Raw genomic sequence first — 15617 nt, 5'->3', positions numbered from 1 at the left:
AGTTATGACATTTATAACATATTTTAATATTTACTTATAATAATGGAGTAAAAACCATGTTGACACTTCGACTAAGATACCCAAAGCCACATACGATCTCATTGAACTACCTAGCTGTTTTTAACTATAAAATGTTTCCTGCACCAATATGAAATGTATTTTTTTCTTTTTCAAAGATACTCCTGCACCACCTTCAGCTCCAAGAGTTGTGGATACTACTAAGCACAGCATAAGTTTAGCATGGTCAAAGCCCACATATGACGGTGGTGCTGATATCTTAGGCTATGTTCTTGAAATGAAAGAAGAAGGTACTGAACAGTGGTATCGACCACATACAACTGCAACTCTGAGGAATGCCGAGTTCACCGTGACTGGTCTCAAAATAAACCAGAAATACCAATTCAGAGTTGCTGCTACAAATGTGAATGGTATGAGTGAATTTAGTGAATCATCAGCAGAAATAGAACCAGTGGAAAGAATAGGTAACTTGAAAACTTAATCTATATTTTAAGAAATAATTATATTTTCCTTTAGAACTACTAAAAGATTAATTACTTCTATGTTTCTTAAACCCTTCGTTAGAAATACCTGAGCTTGAGCTTGCTGATGATCTGAAGAAGACGGTTACAGTCAGAGCTGGTGGTTCCCTGCGCCTAATGGTCTCTGTATCTGGCAGACCTGCTCCTGTAATTACATGGAGCAAGCAGGGTGTTGACCTTGTAAGTCGAGCTATTATTGATACTACGGACAGCTACACTCTGCTTATCGTGGATAAAGTTAATCGGTATGATGCTGGAAAATACGTCATTGAGGCTGAAAATCAATCAGGAAAAAAATCTGCAACTATTTCTGTAAAAGTATATGGTAAGTACTGCTACATTACATCGCTCATAGTGCACGTTGCTCAGGAATAAGAAAGCCATTAATTTCCGAAGGAAGATTGAAGTTTAAATAACATAAGAATGTTTGGGAGGTCAGAGAAACAATCTAATCCAAAGGAAAACACACAGTTTCTAAAGCTGTGCTAGTTTATAATTCAAATCCCAGCATTGTTTTTTTATGCTGAAGCAGTCATTGACTGTAAAAGGAAAGGATACAAAATGGAAAAAAAAAATCTTTTGTTTGTTTGTTTGTTTGTTTTAGATACACCTGGTCCACCAGCTGCAGTGAGAGTTAAGGAAGTATCAAAAGATTCTGTGACACTTACTTGGGATATTCCAACCATTGATGGTGGAGCCCCAGTTAACAATTACATAATTGAGAAACGTGAAGCTTCCATGAGAGCTTACAAGACTGTCACTACCAAATGCAGCAAGACATTTTATAGAGTTACTGGACTTCTAGAAGGAGCTTTGTATTATTTCAGGGTACTACCAGAAAATATTTATGGCATTGGTGAAGGTTGTGAAACATCTGATGCAGTACTTGTATCTGATGTCCCAATGGTACCACAAAAACTTGAAGTGATTGACACCACTAAGTCAACTGTTACTCTTGCATGGGAGAAACCACCGCATGACGGTGGCAGCAGATTGACTGGCTATGTTATTGAGGCCAGCAAAGCTGGAACAGAAAGATGGTTGAAGGTAGTGACACTCAAGCCTACCGTCTACGAGCATACAATTATCTCTCTCAATGAAGGTGAACAGTACTTGTTCAGGGTCAGAGCACAGAATCAGAAGGGTGTGTCAGAACCACGAGAGATTGTCACAGCAGTGACAGTACAAGACCAAAAAGGTAGGTATCTACTGTTAAAAATAACAGGATGAAGCTTACACCAAAGGAATGTATATAAAACAGATATTTAAAATATCAATTATTCACTTTTCTTAGTTCTACCAACAATTGACCTTGCTGGAATACCTCAGAAGACAATTCATGTACCTGCTGGCAAGCCTATTGAGTTAGCTATTCCAATTGAAGGGCGACCACCTCCAGTTGCATCTTGGTTCTTTGCTGGTTCTAAACTAAAAGAATCAGAACGCATCAAAATGGAGACTGTCGCCAAAATGGCTAAATTAACTGTGCGTGAGACCACCATACATGACACTGGAGAGTATACACTTGAACTGAAGAACACAACTGGAACAGTTACTGATACAATAAAGGTTATAATCCTTGGTAAGGATTTATGAAAATAATTGTCCATGATCTTTCTCATTTGAACTTTGTTACATCAGCAATATTCTTTTTCTCTGCATTTTTTTTCCTTTTAATCTTCTTTTTTTCTTCTAGACAAACCCGGACCACCTGTTGGACCTATCCGAATTGATGAAATTGATTCCAATTATGTAACTATCTCCTGGGAGGCACCTGAGCTAGATGGTGGAGCTACTCTTAGCGGCTATGTGGTAGAACAGCGCGACGCTCACCGTCCTGGATGGCTGCCAGTTTCAGAGTCAGTAACCAGGACAATGTTTAAGTTCACCAGACTTGTTGAAGGTGCAGAATATGTGTTCCGTGTAGCTGCTACAAACCGCTTTGGAATCGGATCTTACCTGCAGTCTGAAATTATAGAATGCAAGAGCAGAACCCGTAAGTCTGAATTTTTACTTATTCTCTACCTTTAAAAATTAAAATACATATATAAATAGGCTTACATATTGACCACACATATATAAGATTTTTCTAGATGTTGCTACTTCCTTTTACCAAATAAAATCGTATGTTACGATGCACAGCAGTCCTGTTTGTTATACTTCCGGAGAAAAAAATGCCATCCATAAAACTGTATAGGTATTAGAAATGCACTGCACAGAACCTGGATGCTAAACTTGGGAGTTTCTGCTCAGGTCTACCTTAGTCTTGAAAAATTGATATACCCCATTACAAAAACAAACAGAAGTATTTCACTGACCTAGTTTGTAAAGTATTTTGATATCTGCTGATATAAAGTTTGATAGAACATTGATGTTACGTTGTCATTCACAATATGTTGCATATTACTAATGTGTAGAATCATTCGATACTTTCTTCACTAATTCTGTGTTATGTTTTTTACAGGTATTCCTGGTCCTCCTGGCACTCCAGAAGTGTTTGATATCTCTCGAGATGGCATGACATTAACTTGGTATCCTCCAGATGATGATGGTGACTCACAGATTACTGGTTATATTGTGGAACGCAAAGAAGTTAGAGCAGATAGATGGATCCGTGTAAACAAAGTTCCAGTCACTATGACTCGATACCGTTCCACTGGGTTGGTTGAAGGATTAGAATATGAACACCGAGTCACAGCAATCAATGCCAGAGGCACTGGCAAACCCAGCCGTCCTTCTAAGTCTGCTGTTGCCAGAGATCCAATTGGTAAGTAATTTCCTACACAGATTAAGCATATTATGGCAGAAAGGAATTATATTAGTAAAATGTACTCTTTTTTTCTAATTTGGAAATTTTTTTGGATCTATTAACAAATGAGATTCTGACTGGAGAAACCAAGAAAATATCAGTGAAAATCTTTCATTCTGTTTTCTTCATAAATCCTACAGACTTAATACATTTCATACATTGCAAGTTAGCATATGTTGCATCTTTTTAATATTCCTTTAAAAAAATTCCACGTCACCCCCCCATGAGATCTTCCTTTCCAGCTCCTCCAGGTAAACCTCAGAATCCAAGAGTCACTGATACTACAAGAACATCTGTCTCCCTGGCTTGGAGTCCACCAGAAGATGAAGGTGGTTCTAAAGTTACTGGCTACTTAATTGAGATGCAGAAGGTTGATCAATTTGAATGGACCAAATGCAATACCACACCAACCAAGATTCGGGAATACACCTTGACACATCTTCCCCAGGGCGCAGAGTACAGATTCCGTGTGCTAGCCTGTAATGCTGGTGGGCCAGGAGAACCTGCTGAAGTGCCAGGAACAGTCAAAATAACAGAAATGCTTGGTAAGACACTTCAAGTCCTAACTCTCATTGAGAGCTGTTTTAAAAAAGTATTTGTTTTTTTTTATGACGGTATGGTATCATTTGTAAAACAGATTTAGCATGACATGTTAAATCTTGTTTACAGAATATCCTGACTATGAACTTGATGAAAAATACCAGGAAGGTCTCATGGTGAGACAAGGTGGAGTAATCAGGCTTACAATACCCATTAAGGGTAAGCCGATCCCAATATGCAAATGGACAAAAGAAGGACATGATATCAGCAAGAGGGCCATGATTGCAACTTCTGACACTCACACAGAACTTGTCATCAAAGATGCAGCGAGAGAAGATTCAGGCACCTATGATTTGGTGCTTGAAAACAAGTGTGGCAAAAAAGCTGTGTATATTAAAGTCAGAGTGATCGGCATTCCGAATCCACCAGAAGGGCCACTTGAGTATGATGATATACAAGCTCGTTCTGTCAGAGTAAGCTGGAGACCTCCTACAGATGATGGTGGTGCCGATATCCTGGGTTATATTGTTGAGAGACGAGAAGTACCAAAGACTGCCTGGTATACTGTTGACTCTAGAGTGAAAGGGACATCATTAGTGGTGAAAGGGCTCAAAGAAAATGTGGAATATCACTTCCGTGTTTCTGCTGAAAACCATTTCGGTATTAGCAAATCTCTCAAATCTGAAGAACCAGCAGTACCAAAGACACCTCTAAGTAAGTCCCCTTTTCGACTTTTTTTTTAATCATTTTTAATTACTATGTTATGGTTCTAAAAGTGCAATAGCATATATGTGAATGCTTTAATGTTATGTCACTATTATATCTACTATTTTTGTTAATATAATTATTAACAGATCCTCCAGAGCCTCCAAATAACCCACCTGAAGTGCTTGATGTTACAAAGAGTTCTGTCAACTTATCCTGGTCCAGACCTAAAGACGATGGTGGTTCTCGTGTAACTGGCTACTACATTGAACGTAAAGAAATATCTACAGAAAAATGGGTCCGGCATAATAAGACACAGATTACCACTACAATGTACACAGTCACAGGACTTGTTCCAGATGCTGAATATCAATTCCGTATCATTGCTCAAAATGACATTGGTGAAAGTGAAGCAAGTCCTGCTTCTGAACCGGTTGTATGCAAGGATCCATTTGGTAAGAAAATGTTTTCATTAACAGATATTCTGAAGAGCAACTTAGTGACATTTAGAGAGGAATTTATTTTCTGTATCTATTTTAATTTTCAGACAAACCAAGCCAACCTGGAGAAATTGAGATCACTTCTATATTTAAGGACAGCATTACATTAGAATGGGAACGACCAGAAAGTGATGGTGGCAAAGAGATCCTTGGCTATTGGGTTGAATATCGCCAGTCTGGAGAGAGCACCTGGAAAAAATGCAATAAAGAACGCATCAAGGACAGGCAATTTACAGTAGGAGGTTTACTAGAGGCTACAGAATATGAGTTTCGTGTTTTTGCAGAAAATCAGACTGGCCTCAGCAGACCTCGAAGGACTGCTATGGCAGTGAAAACCAAATTAACATGTAAGCAAAAATATATTGTCATAATTTCTGCAATTTGTGATTTGCTGTGTCATAAACCAAGGTGCTGCACTTAAGATACTGCCTATTTGTTTTACATGTTATTTGTCAACACGCCTGTCTTAAAGCACAGTCTTTCAAGTATGAGGCACACGTATAAATGAAAATTAATTTCCAGTAATATAGTAATAGAGGAAAATTTCATCGTAATTTTCATTTTTTTAATTTTGTCACAGCTGGAGAAGCACCGGCCATAAAAAAAGAAATGGAGGATGTTACAACGAAACTGGGTGAAGCAGCTCAGCTGACATGCCAGATTGTTGGGAGACCTTTGCCTGATATTAAATGGTACCGCTTCGGCAAAGAACTGGTGCAAAGCCGAAAATACAAAATGTCATCTGATGGACGCAATCATACGCTGACAGTAATAACAGATGAACAGGAGGATGAAGGTCTCTACACTTGTATGGCTACCAATGATGTTGGAGAAATTGAAACTAGTGGCAAGCTGTTATTGCAGGCCCCTCCTCAGTTCCACCCTGGCTTCCCATTGAAAGAGAAATACTATGCAGGTGCAGGTGGCACACTCCGCCTTCACGTCGTGTATATTGGCCGACCAGTACCAGCAATAACTTGGTTCCACGGCAACAAACCTTTGAGAGGATCGGAAACAGTTACTATTGAGAACACAGAGCATTACACTCATCTTGCTATTAAGAATGTTCAGCACAAGACTCATGCTGGGAAGTACAAAGTGCAACTCAGTAACACATTTGGAACAGTTGACACTGTACTCAATGTGGAAATTCAAGGTAATTAATTTTATTTTCAGTATTTTTGTGGAATACTTTCTCAAATACTTACTGTCAAAAGAACTAAAAATACCATGCTTTTTATTTTACAGATAAGCCAGATAAACCAGTAGGGCCAATTATTATAGAGTCTATACTGAAGAATTCTGTGGTGATAAGCTGGAAACCACCAGAGGATGATGGAGGCGCTATGATAACCAATTATATCATAGAGAAACGTGAAGCCAAGGAAGGAGCAGAATGGCAACTTGTATCTTCAAGCATTTCAGGCACAACCTGTAGAATTGTTAACCTAACTGAAAATGCAGGCTATTATTTCCGTGTTTCTGCTCAGAATACATACGGCATTAGTGAAGCTCTGGAGGTTTCGTCAGTTGTTGTTATGAAGCCTCCATTTGGTAAGCGGATAGTAAAATATCAATTTCTGTGTGCCCCTGTAATTACTAAGGCAAGCTCATTTCAGTTTTTGAACTTTTTTATTCTTTACAGAAAAACCAGGACAACCTGGTCAGCCAGTAGCAAGTGCTGTCACAAAGGATTCTTGTGTTGTCTCATGGAAGCCACCTGCAAGTGATGGCGGTGCAAAGATTAGAACTTACTATCTTGAGAAGCGTGAGAAAAAACAAAACAAGTGGATTTCTGTAACAACAGATGAAATTCGTGAAACGGTCTATTCTGTGAAAGATCTTATCGAAGGTCTTGAATACGAGTTCCGTGTAAAATGTGAAAATCTTGGTGGTGAAAGTGAGTGGAGTGAGATATCACAACCAGTCATTCCAAAATCTGATGTACCAATTCAAGCTCCACATTTCAAGGAAGAACTAAGGAATCTGAATGTGAAATTTCAAGCTAATGCCACATTTGTCTGCAAGGTCACTGGTCATCCTAAACCAATTGTCAAGTGGTACAGACAGGGCAAAGAAATCATGCCAGATGGTGAAAAGATCAAGATACAGGAATTCAAGGGTGGATATCACCAGCTGGTCATCACAAATGTAACAGATGATGATGCCACAGTATATCAAGTTAGAGCTACCAACCAAGGAGGATCTGTATCTGGCACTGCCTCTTTGGATGTTGAAGGTGAATGAAGGGTCTTAATTCCTAAGACAAATTCTTTTTAAGCTTTGAATAGTTAGACTGTCAGTGCTCTTCTCATGTGCTTTTGGTCATGTATTGTTTTTTTCTTCCTCTTTCTGTTCCAGTTCCTGCAAAGATTCACTTGCCCAAAAATCTGGAAGGCATGGGAGCTGTTCATGCCCTCCGAGGTGAAGTAGTGAGCATCAAGATTCCATTTAGTGGCAAGCCTCACCCCGTGATCACATGGCAAAAGGGACAAGACCTCATTGATACTAACGGACACTACCAAGTCATTGTTACCCGATCATTCACATCTCTTGTTTTCCCAAATGGTGTTGACAGAAAAGATGCAGGATTTTACATTGTTTGTGCCAAAAACAGATTTGGAATAGATCAGAAAACAGTTGAATTAGATGTGGCTGATGTGCCTGATCCACCAAGAGGTCTGAAGGTAACTGACATTTCAAGAGATTCAGTCAACTTAACGTGGAATGAACCAGCTACTGATGGTGGAAGCAGAATCATAAACTACATTATTGAGAAACGTGCTACAACAGCAGAGAGATGGATTCGTGTTGCACAAGCTCGTGAGACACGATACACGGTGGTGAACCTATTTGGCAAGACCACCTACCAGTTCCGTGTAATTGCAGAAAACAAGTTTGGCCAAAGCCAGCCTTCTGAACCTACTGATCCTATTATAACAAAGGAAGATAAGACCAGAGTAATGAACTATGATGAAGAAGTTGATGAGACCAGAGAAGTCACCACAGTTAAAGCAGCTCACTATTCTACAAAGGAACTCTATGACAAATATATGATTGCAGAAGAGCTTGGACGTGGGCAGTTTGGCATTGCACACCGCTGTGTTGAGGCAGTTTCAAAAAAGACTTACCTCGCCAAGTTTGTCAAAGTAAAGGGTGCTGACCAAGTTTTGGTAAAGAAAGAAATTTCCATTCTAAATATTGCAAGGCACAGAAATATTCTGTATCTTCATGAATCATTTGAGAGCCTAGAAGAATTGGTCATGATCTTTGAATTCATTTCTGGAGTTGACATCTTTGAAAGAATCAGCACAGCTTCATTTGAACTTAATGAAAGAGAAATAGTAAGTTACGTTCGCCAGGTCTGCGATGCACTAGAATTTTTACATCGCCACAGCATTGGACATTTTGATATCAAACCAGACAATATTATTTACTTCACAAGAAGAAGCTCTATAGTTAAAATTGTTGAATTTGGTCAAGCCAGACAATTGAAGCCTGGAGACAGCTTTAGACTCCAGTTCACTTCTCCAGAATATTACGCGCCTGAAGTGCATCATCATGATTTGGTCAGCACAGCTACTGACATGTGGTCAGTTGGTGCTCTAACGTATATACTTCTCAGTGGCATTAATCCTTTCATTGCTGAAACAAACCAACAAGTTATCGAAAACATTCTAAATGCTGAATACAACTTTGACGATGAAGCATTCAGAGACATAAGCATTGAGGCCATGGACTTCGTTGATCGCCTACTAGTAAAGGAAAGAAAAGCTCGGATGACAGCTGCCGAAGCGCTTAACCATGTGTGGCTAAAACAGCAGACAGAAAAGACCAGCACTAAAGTCATCAAGACCTTGAGGCACAGGCGTTATTACCAAACTCTAGTAAAGAAGGAGTGGAACACAGTTGTGTCAGTAGCCCGCATTTCCTGTGGAGGTGCAATTAGATCTCAGAAAGGCATAACGGTGGCCAAAGTTAAAGTTGCGCCAGTGGACATTGGTCCCATTGCTGGGCAGATAAAGCATATTGTTACAGAAGAAGGAGGGCATGCCAAATATGTATGTAGGATTGAAAACTATGATCAGTCCACACAAGTCACATGGTACTTTGGTATGAGGCAATTAGAAAGCAATGAGAAATATGAAATCAAATACGAAGAAGGTGTGGCAACCATGTATGTCAAAGATGTTTCTAAATCGGATGATGGTACCTACAGGTGCAAGGTAGTAAATGACTATGGTGAAGACAGCTCTTACGCAGAACTTTTTGTTAAAGGTGTGAGAGAAATTTCTGAGCACTATAGATGCAGAACTGTTAGGAAAGTGAAAAGACGGGTTGATACTATGAGATTATTAGAGCGTCCACCAGAATTTACTCTGCCTTTGTATAATCGCACCGCATACATAGGAGAAAACGTCAGGTTTGGAGTAACTATAACCGTCCACCCGGAACCTCGCTTAACATGGTTCAAATCAGGCCAGAAAATCAAACCTGGTGATGATGATAAGAAGTATACTTTTGAATCAGACAAGGGTCTTTATCAACTCGTCATCAATAATGTCACTGAAGAGGATGACGCTGAATACAGTATTGTGGCACGCAATAAATATGGTGAAGACAGCTGCAAAGCTAAGCTGACTGTGATTCCGCATCCACCTCCAGCAGATGCCACACTAAGGCCAATGTTTAAAAGACTGCTGGCAAATGCTGAATGTCAAGAAGGCCAAAGCGTCAGTTTTGAGATCAGGGTATCTGGTGTACCAAAACCAACATTGCAATGGGAGAAAGATGGTCAACCTCTATCCTTTGGTCCTAACTTCGATATAATTCATGAAGGTTTAGATTATTATGCTTTGCATATCAGAGATACTTTACCAGAAGACAGTGGTTATTACAGAGTTACCGCTACAAACAGCGCTGGATCTACAAGTTGTCAGGCTTATCTAAAAGTTGAACGCTTGAAATATGTCAAGCGTGAGTACAAGACCGAAGAAGAGCGGGAGAAGCATGTACAGAGGCAAATTGACAAGACCTTACGAATGGCAGAAATCCTTTCTGGGGTTGAAGCTGTGCCACTGACACAAACTGCACAGGAGGCTCTCAGAGAAGCTGCTATCTTATATAAACCAGCTGTTAGCACTAAGACTGTCAAAGGTGAATATGAAATTAAGAAAGAAGAAAAGAAGGAAGAAAGAAGACTCCGTATGCCATACGAGGTTCCAGAGCCTCGCAAACATGTGCGCACTACTCTTGAGGAAGATCAGACCATTAAACACTTTGTTCCTCTGTCAGACATGAAGTGGTACAAGAGGCTGCGAGACCAGTACGAAATGCCAGGAAAACTTGAGAGAACTGTTCAGAAACGCCAGAAACGCATACGGCTTTCCAGGTGGGAGCAATTCTATGTAATGCCACTGCCACGCATTTCTGATCAGTATAAGCCTAAATGGCGTATACCAAAGCTAACACAAGACGATCTTGAAATTGTGCGACCAGCACGTCGGCGTACTCCATCTCCAGACTATGAATATTACTATAGACCAAGGCGGCGATCACTTGGTGATTTGTCTGACGAGGAACTACTCCTGCCTATTGATGACTATTTAGCCATGAAGAGAACTGAAGAGGAAAGACTGCGCCTTGAAGAAGAGCTGGAGTTAGGCTTTTCTGCTTCTCCACCAAGTAGAAGCCCACCACGCTTTGAACTGTCTGCCCTTCGGTATTCCACTGCAGGCGCACAGGTCAGTTCAGAGGAAGAAAGAAAAAGACAGCTGAGGTATTCAAGTTATCACATCCCAACTAAAGCTGAGACCAGTGCAAGCTATGCAGAGCTTCGTCAACGCCATGACAGGGCTGCTTACAGACCACCTAAACAAAAGCAAAGGATAATGGATGAAAGAGAGGATGAAGAATTGCTCCGTCCTGTTGGCACTGCTCAACGACTCTCTGAATACAGAAGTGAGCTCGAATATATGGCAGAGGAGGAAAAGAGTAGACTCAGGAGAAGGAGGGAAAGAGAAATAACTGAGATCACATCAGAAGAAGAAGAAGAAATAGAAATGGTGCAACACGTTCACAGGGAATTTTCACCTCCCTCTAGATTACTAAGGAGAAGAAGATCTCTTTCTCCAACTTACATTGAGTTGATGCGTCCTGTATCTGAATTAATTCGACCTCGTTCACGGCCTCCTGAAGAAAGTGAGAGAAGATCACCAACACCAGAGAGAACTCGACCACGCTCACCTAGCCCAGTTTCTAGTGAAAGATCACTCTCTCGGTTTGAGAGGATGGCAAGATTTGATATATTTTCTAGGTATGAGTCCATGAAATCTGCTTTGAAAACTCAGAAAACTATGGAAAGGAAATACGAAGTTCTGACTCAGCAGCCTTTCACTCTTGACCACGCTCCTCGCATTACCCTGAGAATGCGCTCACACCGGGTACCGTGTGGCCATAATACCAGGTTCATTCTCAATGTCCAGTCAAAACCAACTGCTGAAGTGAAGTGGTATCATAATGGCATTGAGCTCCAGGAGAGCAGCAAGATACATTTTACTAATACTAGCGGTGTATTAACTCTAGAGATTCTTGACTGCCACATTGACGACAGTGGAACATACCGGGCTGTATGCACAAACTACAAAGGGGAATGCTCTGATTATGCAACACTAGATGTTACTGGAGGAGATTACACTACATACTCTTCCCAGAGGAGAGATGAAGAAGTACCAAGGTCAATTTTACCTGACTTGACAAAAACAGAGGCATATGCAGTCTCCTCATTTAAGAAAGCATCTGCCACAGAAGCGAGTTCCTCAGTAAGAGAGGTCAAATCAGAAATGTCAGCAACAAGAGAATCGCTTTTATCATATGAACACTATGCTTCGTCTGAAGAAAAAATCACTGCAGCTGAAGAAAAATCATTGGACGAAAGGACTGTACGCAAGGCATTTAAAAGCACTCTACCGGCAACAATCCTTACAAAGCCACGGTCAATTACAGTTTCTGAAGGGGAGACTGCAAGATTTTCCTGTGATGTTGATGGTGAACCAGCACCAATAATAACATGGTTCCGTGCAGGTCAACCCATTGTTTCTTCGAGGCGCTTCCAAGTAACACGAACACAGTACAAGTCTACTTTTGAAATTTCTTCAGTCCAGATGTCAGATGAAGGAAGTTACACTGTTGTAGTGGAAAATTCTGAAGGAAGACAGGAAGCGCATTTTACTTTGACCATTCAAAGAACAAAAATTCCCGAAAAAGCAATTACAGCAGCTCCAACAATCAAATCTCCTGAGCCTCGTGTAAAGTCTCCAGAGCCAGTTAAGTCTCCTAAACGAGTGAAATCTCCTGAACCCATCAGCAGCCCCCCAAAAGCAAAGTCACCACCTGGAGACAAAACAGTACCAGCAGAGAAAGTACAATTACCAACTGCTTCTCCACCAAAGATAAAACAGCATCTGAAAGCAGAAACTCTTGGAGATAAGGTGAAGTTATCCTGTGCAGTTGAAAGCAGTGTATTAAGTGTCAGAGAAGTGGCTTGGTATAAGGATGGCAAAAAACTGACAGATGACCATCATTACAAGTTTCATTATGCAGCAGATGGCACCTATGAGCTCAAAATCCATGAGCTCATGGAATCTGATAAAGGAGAATACACCTGTGAGATTATTGGGGAAGGAGGTGTTTCAAAAACTAACTTCCAGTTTACTGGTCAAGTATTTAAAAATATCTATTCTCAGGTAAGAGGTGTATCTGAAACTCATAAATCATTTCAGAAAGATGAGGTGTTTACAGTTCCTACCCAGAAGAAATCAGCAGTGGCAACTGAAGAAAAAGCAGCAGTTCAAGAAGTCATTAAACAGTCAATTGTTACTGAAGATGTCAAACAAATGAAAGCAGAAATTAAAGCTTCTTCAACTAAAATGACAGTGTCTGAAGGGCAGAAAGTGACATTGAAAGCCAACATTCCTGGTGCCTCTGAAGTAAAATGGGTGCTGAATGGAATAGAGCTGAGAAATTCAGATGACTACAGATATGGTGTTTCTGGAAGTGATCACACACTAACTATCAAAAAAGCTAGTAATAAAGATGAAGGTATACTCACCTGTGAGGGTAAAACTAATGAAGGCATTATTAAATGCCAGTATGTTCTGACCTTTTCTAAAGAGCGCTCCAACGAACCAGCATTTATCATGCAGCCTAAGTCTCAAAACGTCAATGAAGGACAACATGTATTGTTCACCTGTGAAGTTTCTGGGGATCCTTCTCCTGAAATTGAGTGGTTTAAGAATAATCAACCTGTAAGTATTTACTTAATATATTTACATGAAAAATTCTAATTTTTCACAAAATCAATCTTAACGAAGCCTTTTCTTTCCCCTCCTCAGATTGCAGTGTCATCGCACATCAGAGTAACACGCTCTAAAAACATATATTCTCTTGAGATTCTAAATGCAGCAGTAAGCGACACTGGAAAATACACAGTCAAAGCAAAAAACTACCACGGGCAGTGCTCTGCTACAGCATCTTTGACTGTACTCCGTAAGTTTGTTCTCTGGTCTTGTGTTCAGACTAATCACAGCTCTTTTTGGTGGTGTGTCTACTAAAATAACATGATAAAAGCCACAGGTAATGTTGATTTAGGTATTGTAACAGGTTCCTATTTCTTTTGTATAAGATATATACAGAACTAAAACAGCATTAGAAATCTTTATATACAGAGGAGCGTGGAGGAGCTCCCACAGAGGAGCACACAATGACTCTGTTACATCAGTAGATGCATGTTATCAGAAGGCTATGAGCAATACTTCTATGATGACTGTGTTAAGACCTTGGTGCTGGCAATTACTCTTTCCTCATTTACTAACAGAATCTGTTCCAATAAAACAAATCAATTCCACAGTTAAAAATTTTTATGGTCATATTAGCTGTAAGTGAAATGGGTTTAGAATTTTATTGGCTGTACCACATACTGGTTCCTAGCATCAAGGGGTTGCTATGATTTGCTTGTATTACTGTGCTTGGGTTTAAAGGAAAGCTGCAGTGACTGAACTTTTCTATTGTGTTTTATAGCCGCAGAACAACGCAGTAAAACACAGAATTTCCTATACCATGCTTGTAAGAATTTGAAAATGTTTCACAACTTCGACAAACATGAATTGAACACACACAATTTCTCAGTTCTCTAATTCTAGTAGTGGTCCTAATTAATAGGAAATGCTGTGTGATGACCTGTTTCTTCTTAATTATGTTTTTCCTTCAGGGTCATACATACATAATAGTAACAGTTCCATTTCCCACTTGTTTAATTTATAAATTACTGTTTGTGATTTGGACATCTTTAATCAAATGACTGTAAACAATGTTATACTCCACTGCACTTTTCCATTGAAAGCAAACTATGCTGTCTCTTCATTTCTGTAAAATTAACCGTATAGAACTGCATGACTTTGTTCGTTAATGTGACGTTATTGGTTTTTCCTTCTATGTTTGCGATGCTCCCCAGCTCTAATTGAAGAACCTCCAAAAGAGGTAGTATTGAAGACAAGTGGCGACGCAAGCATGCACGAAAGTTTTTCTTCTCAGTCCTTTCAAATGGCTTCTTCTAAACAAGAGGCTTCATTCAGCAGTTTCAGCAGTAGCAGCATGACTGAAATGAAATTTGCAAGCATGTCTGCCAAAAGCATGTCCTCCATGAAAGAATCCTTTGTAGAGATGAGCTCCAGCAGTATTATGGGGAAATCTAGTATGGCTCAACTGGAGAGTTCAACTAGTAAAATGCTTAAATCAGGTCTGAGAGGTGAGCAATACAATTACTGGTAGAGTTAGTGCTCCAAATATCCTGAAGTAGTCCTCAGAGTAAACCTGCTGCATGGCTTGGTGGAAACAGACTAACTTAACATTTCTTCTCCTGTTTTGTAAAGGAGTACCACCCAAAATTGAAGCTCTCCCATCTGATATCAGCATTGACGAAGGAAAAGTTCTCACACTATCCTGTGCCTTTTCGGGTGAACCTGCTCCTGAAATAACATGGTACTGCAAAGGGAGAAAAATTAGTAGTCATGACCAGCAAGGCAGATTCCACATTGAAACCAGTGAAGATCTGACCACCTTGATCATCATGGATGTCCAGAAGAACGACGGTGGACTTTATACCCTGAATCTAGGAAATGAATTTGGTACTGATTCTGCCACTGTGAATATTAATATTCGATCAATTTAGAGAGCTTGATCTGTATTATTTACACTTGTCTTTTTACAAGTGATTCATATATGGACTGAAGTATCTGATCTGTAAATATAAAAAAAAAGTAATATTTTTGTACCTACCTGAATGAGACAAAGTCCAGAGCTTATACATTATGACTTATAGTAATTATTGACCTAAGAATTTTAAACACTTTTTTCACTGACATGTACATACTGTATATAGCCGAAGTTAACGGTTATGAAGTTTTGTACCATTTATTTTATGACATTTTGAAATGTAACTTTCGGAACTAACAGTTGGTAGGAGAA

The 15617-nt window shown here is 39.7% G+C and overlaps 1 protein-coding gene across 1 annotated transcript in view; it reads left to right on the top strand.

The window, feature by feature from the left end:
• The window catches only part of TTN (titin), a 236887-nt gene extending 221566 nt beyond the window's left edge, over window positions 1–15321 (top strand). The window contains exons 299-315 of the mRNA XM_086465971.1: window positions 177–482; window positions 583–864; window positions 1144–1737; window positions 1834–2121; window positions 2236–2535; window positions 3004–3306; window positions 3591–3893; window positions 4018–4602; window positions 4743–5048; window positions 5141–5440; window positions 5674–6249; window positions 6342–6647; window positions 6739–7332; window positions 7455–13399; window positions 13487–13640; window positions 14605–14898; window positions 15023–15321. Coding sequence (XP_086322097.1) covers window positions 177–482; window positions 583–864; window positions 1144–1737; window positions 1834–2121; window positions 2236–2535; window positions 3004–3306; window positions 3591–3893; window positions 4018–4602; window positions 4743–5048; window positions 5141–5440; window positions 5674–6249; window positions 6342–6647; window positions 6739–7332; window positions 7455–13399; window positions 13487–13640; window positions 14605–14898; window positions 15023–15321 — 11735 coding nt within the window. The remainder of the gene's footprint in view (window positions 1–176; window positions 483–582; window positions 865–1143; window positions 1738–1833; window positions 2122–2235; window positions 2536–3003; window positions 3307–3590; window positions 3894–4017; window positions 4603–4742; window positions 5049–5140; window positions 5441–5673; window positions 6250–6341; window positions 6648–6738; window positions 7333–7454; window positions 13400–13486; window positions 13641–14604; window positions 14899–15022) is intronic.
• The last annotated feature ends 296 nt before the right edge of the window (window positions 15322–15617 follow it).

The sequence above is a fragment of the Leptosomus discolor genome, chromosome 5, assembly GCF_034619465.1.
Source record: "Leptosomus discolor isolate bLepDis1 chromosome 5, bLepDis1.hap2, whole genome shotgun sequence".
NCBI classification, from domain to species: domain Eukaryota; kingdom Metazoa; phylum Chordata; class Aves; order Leptosomiformes; family Leptosomidae; genus Leptosomus; species Leptosomus discolor.
The sequence above is the reverse complement of the archived record's forward strand: the minus strand, read 5'-3'. Positions and strand labels throughout refer to the sequence as shown.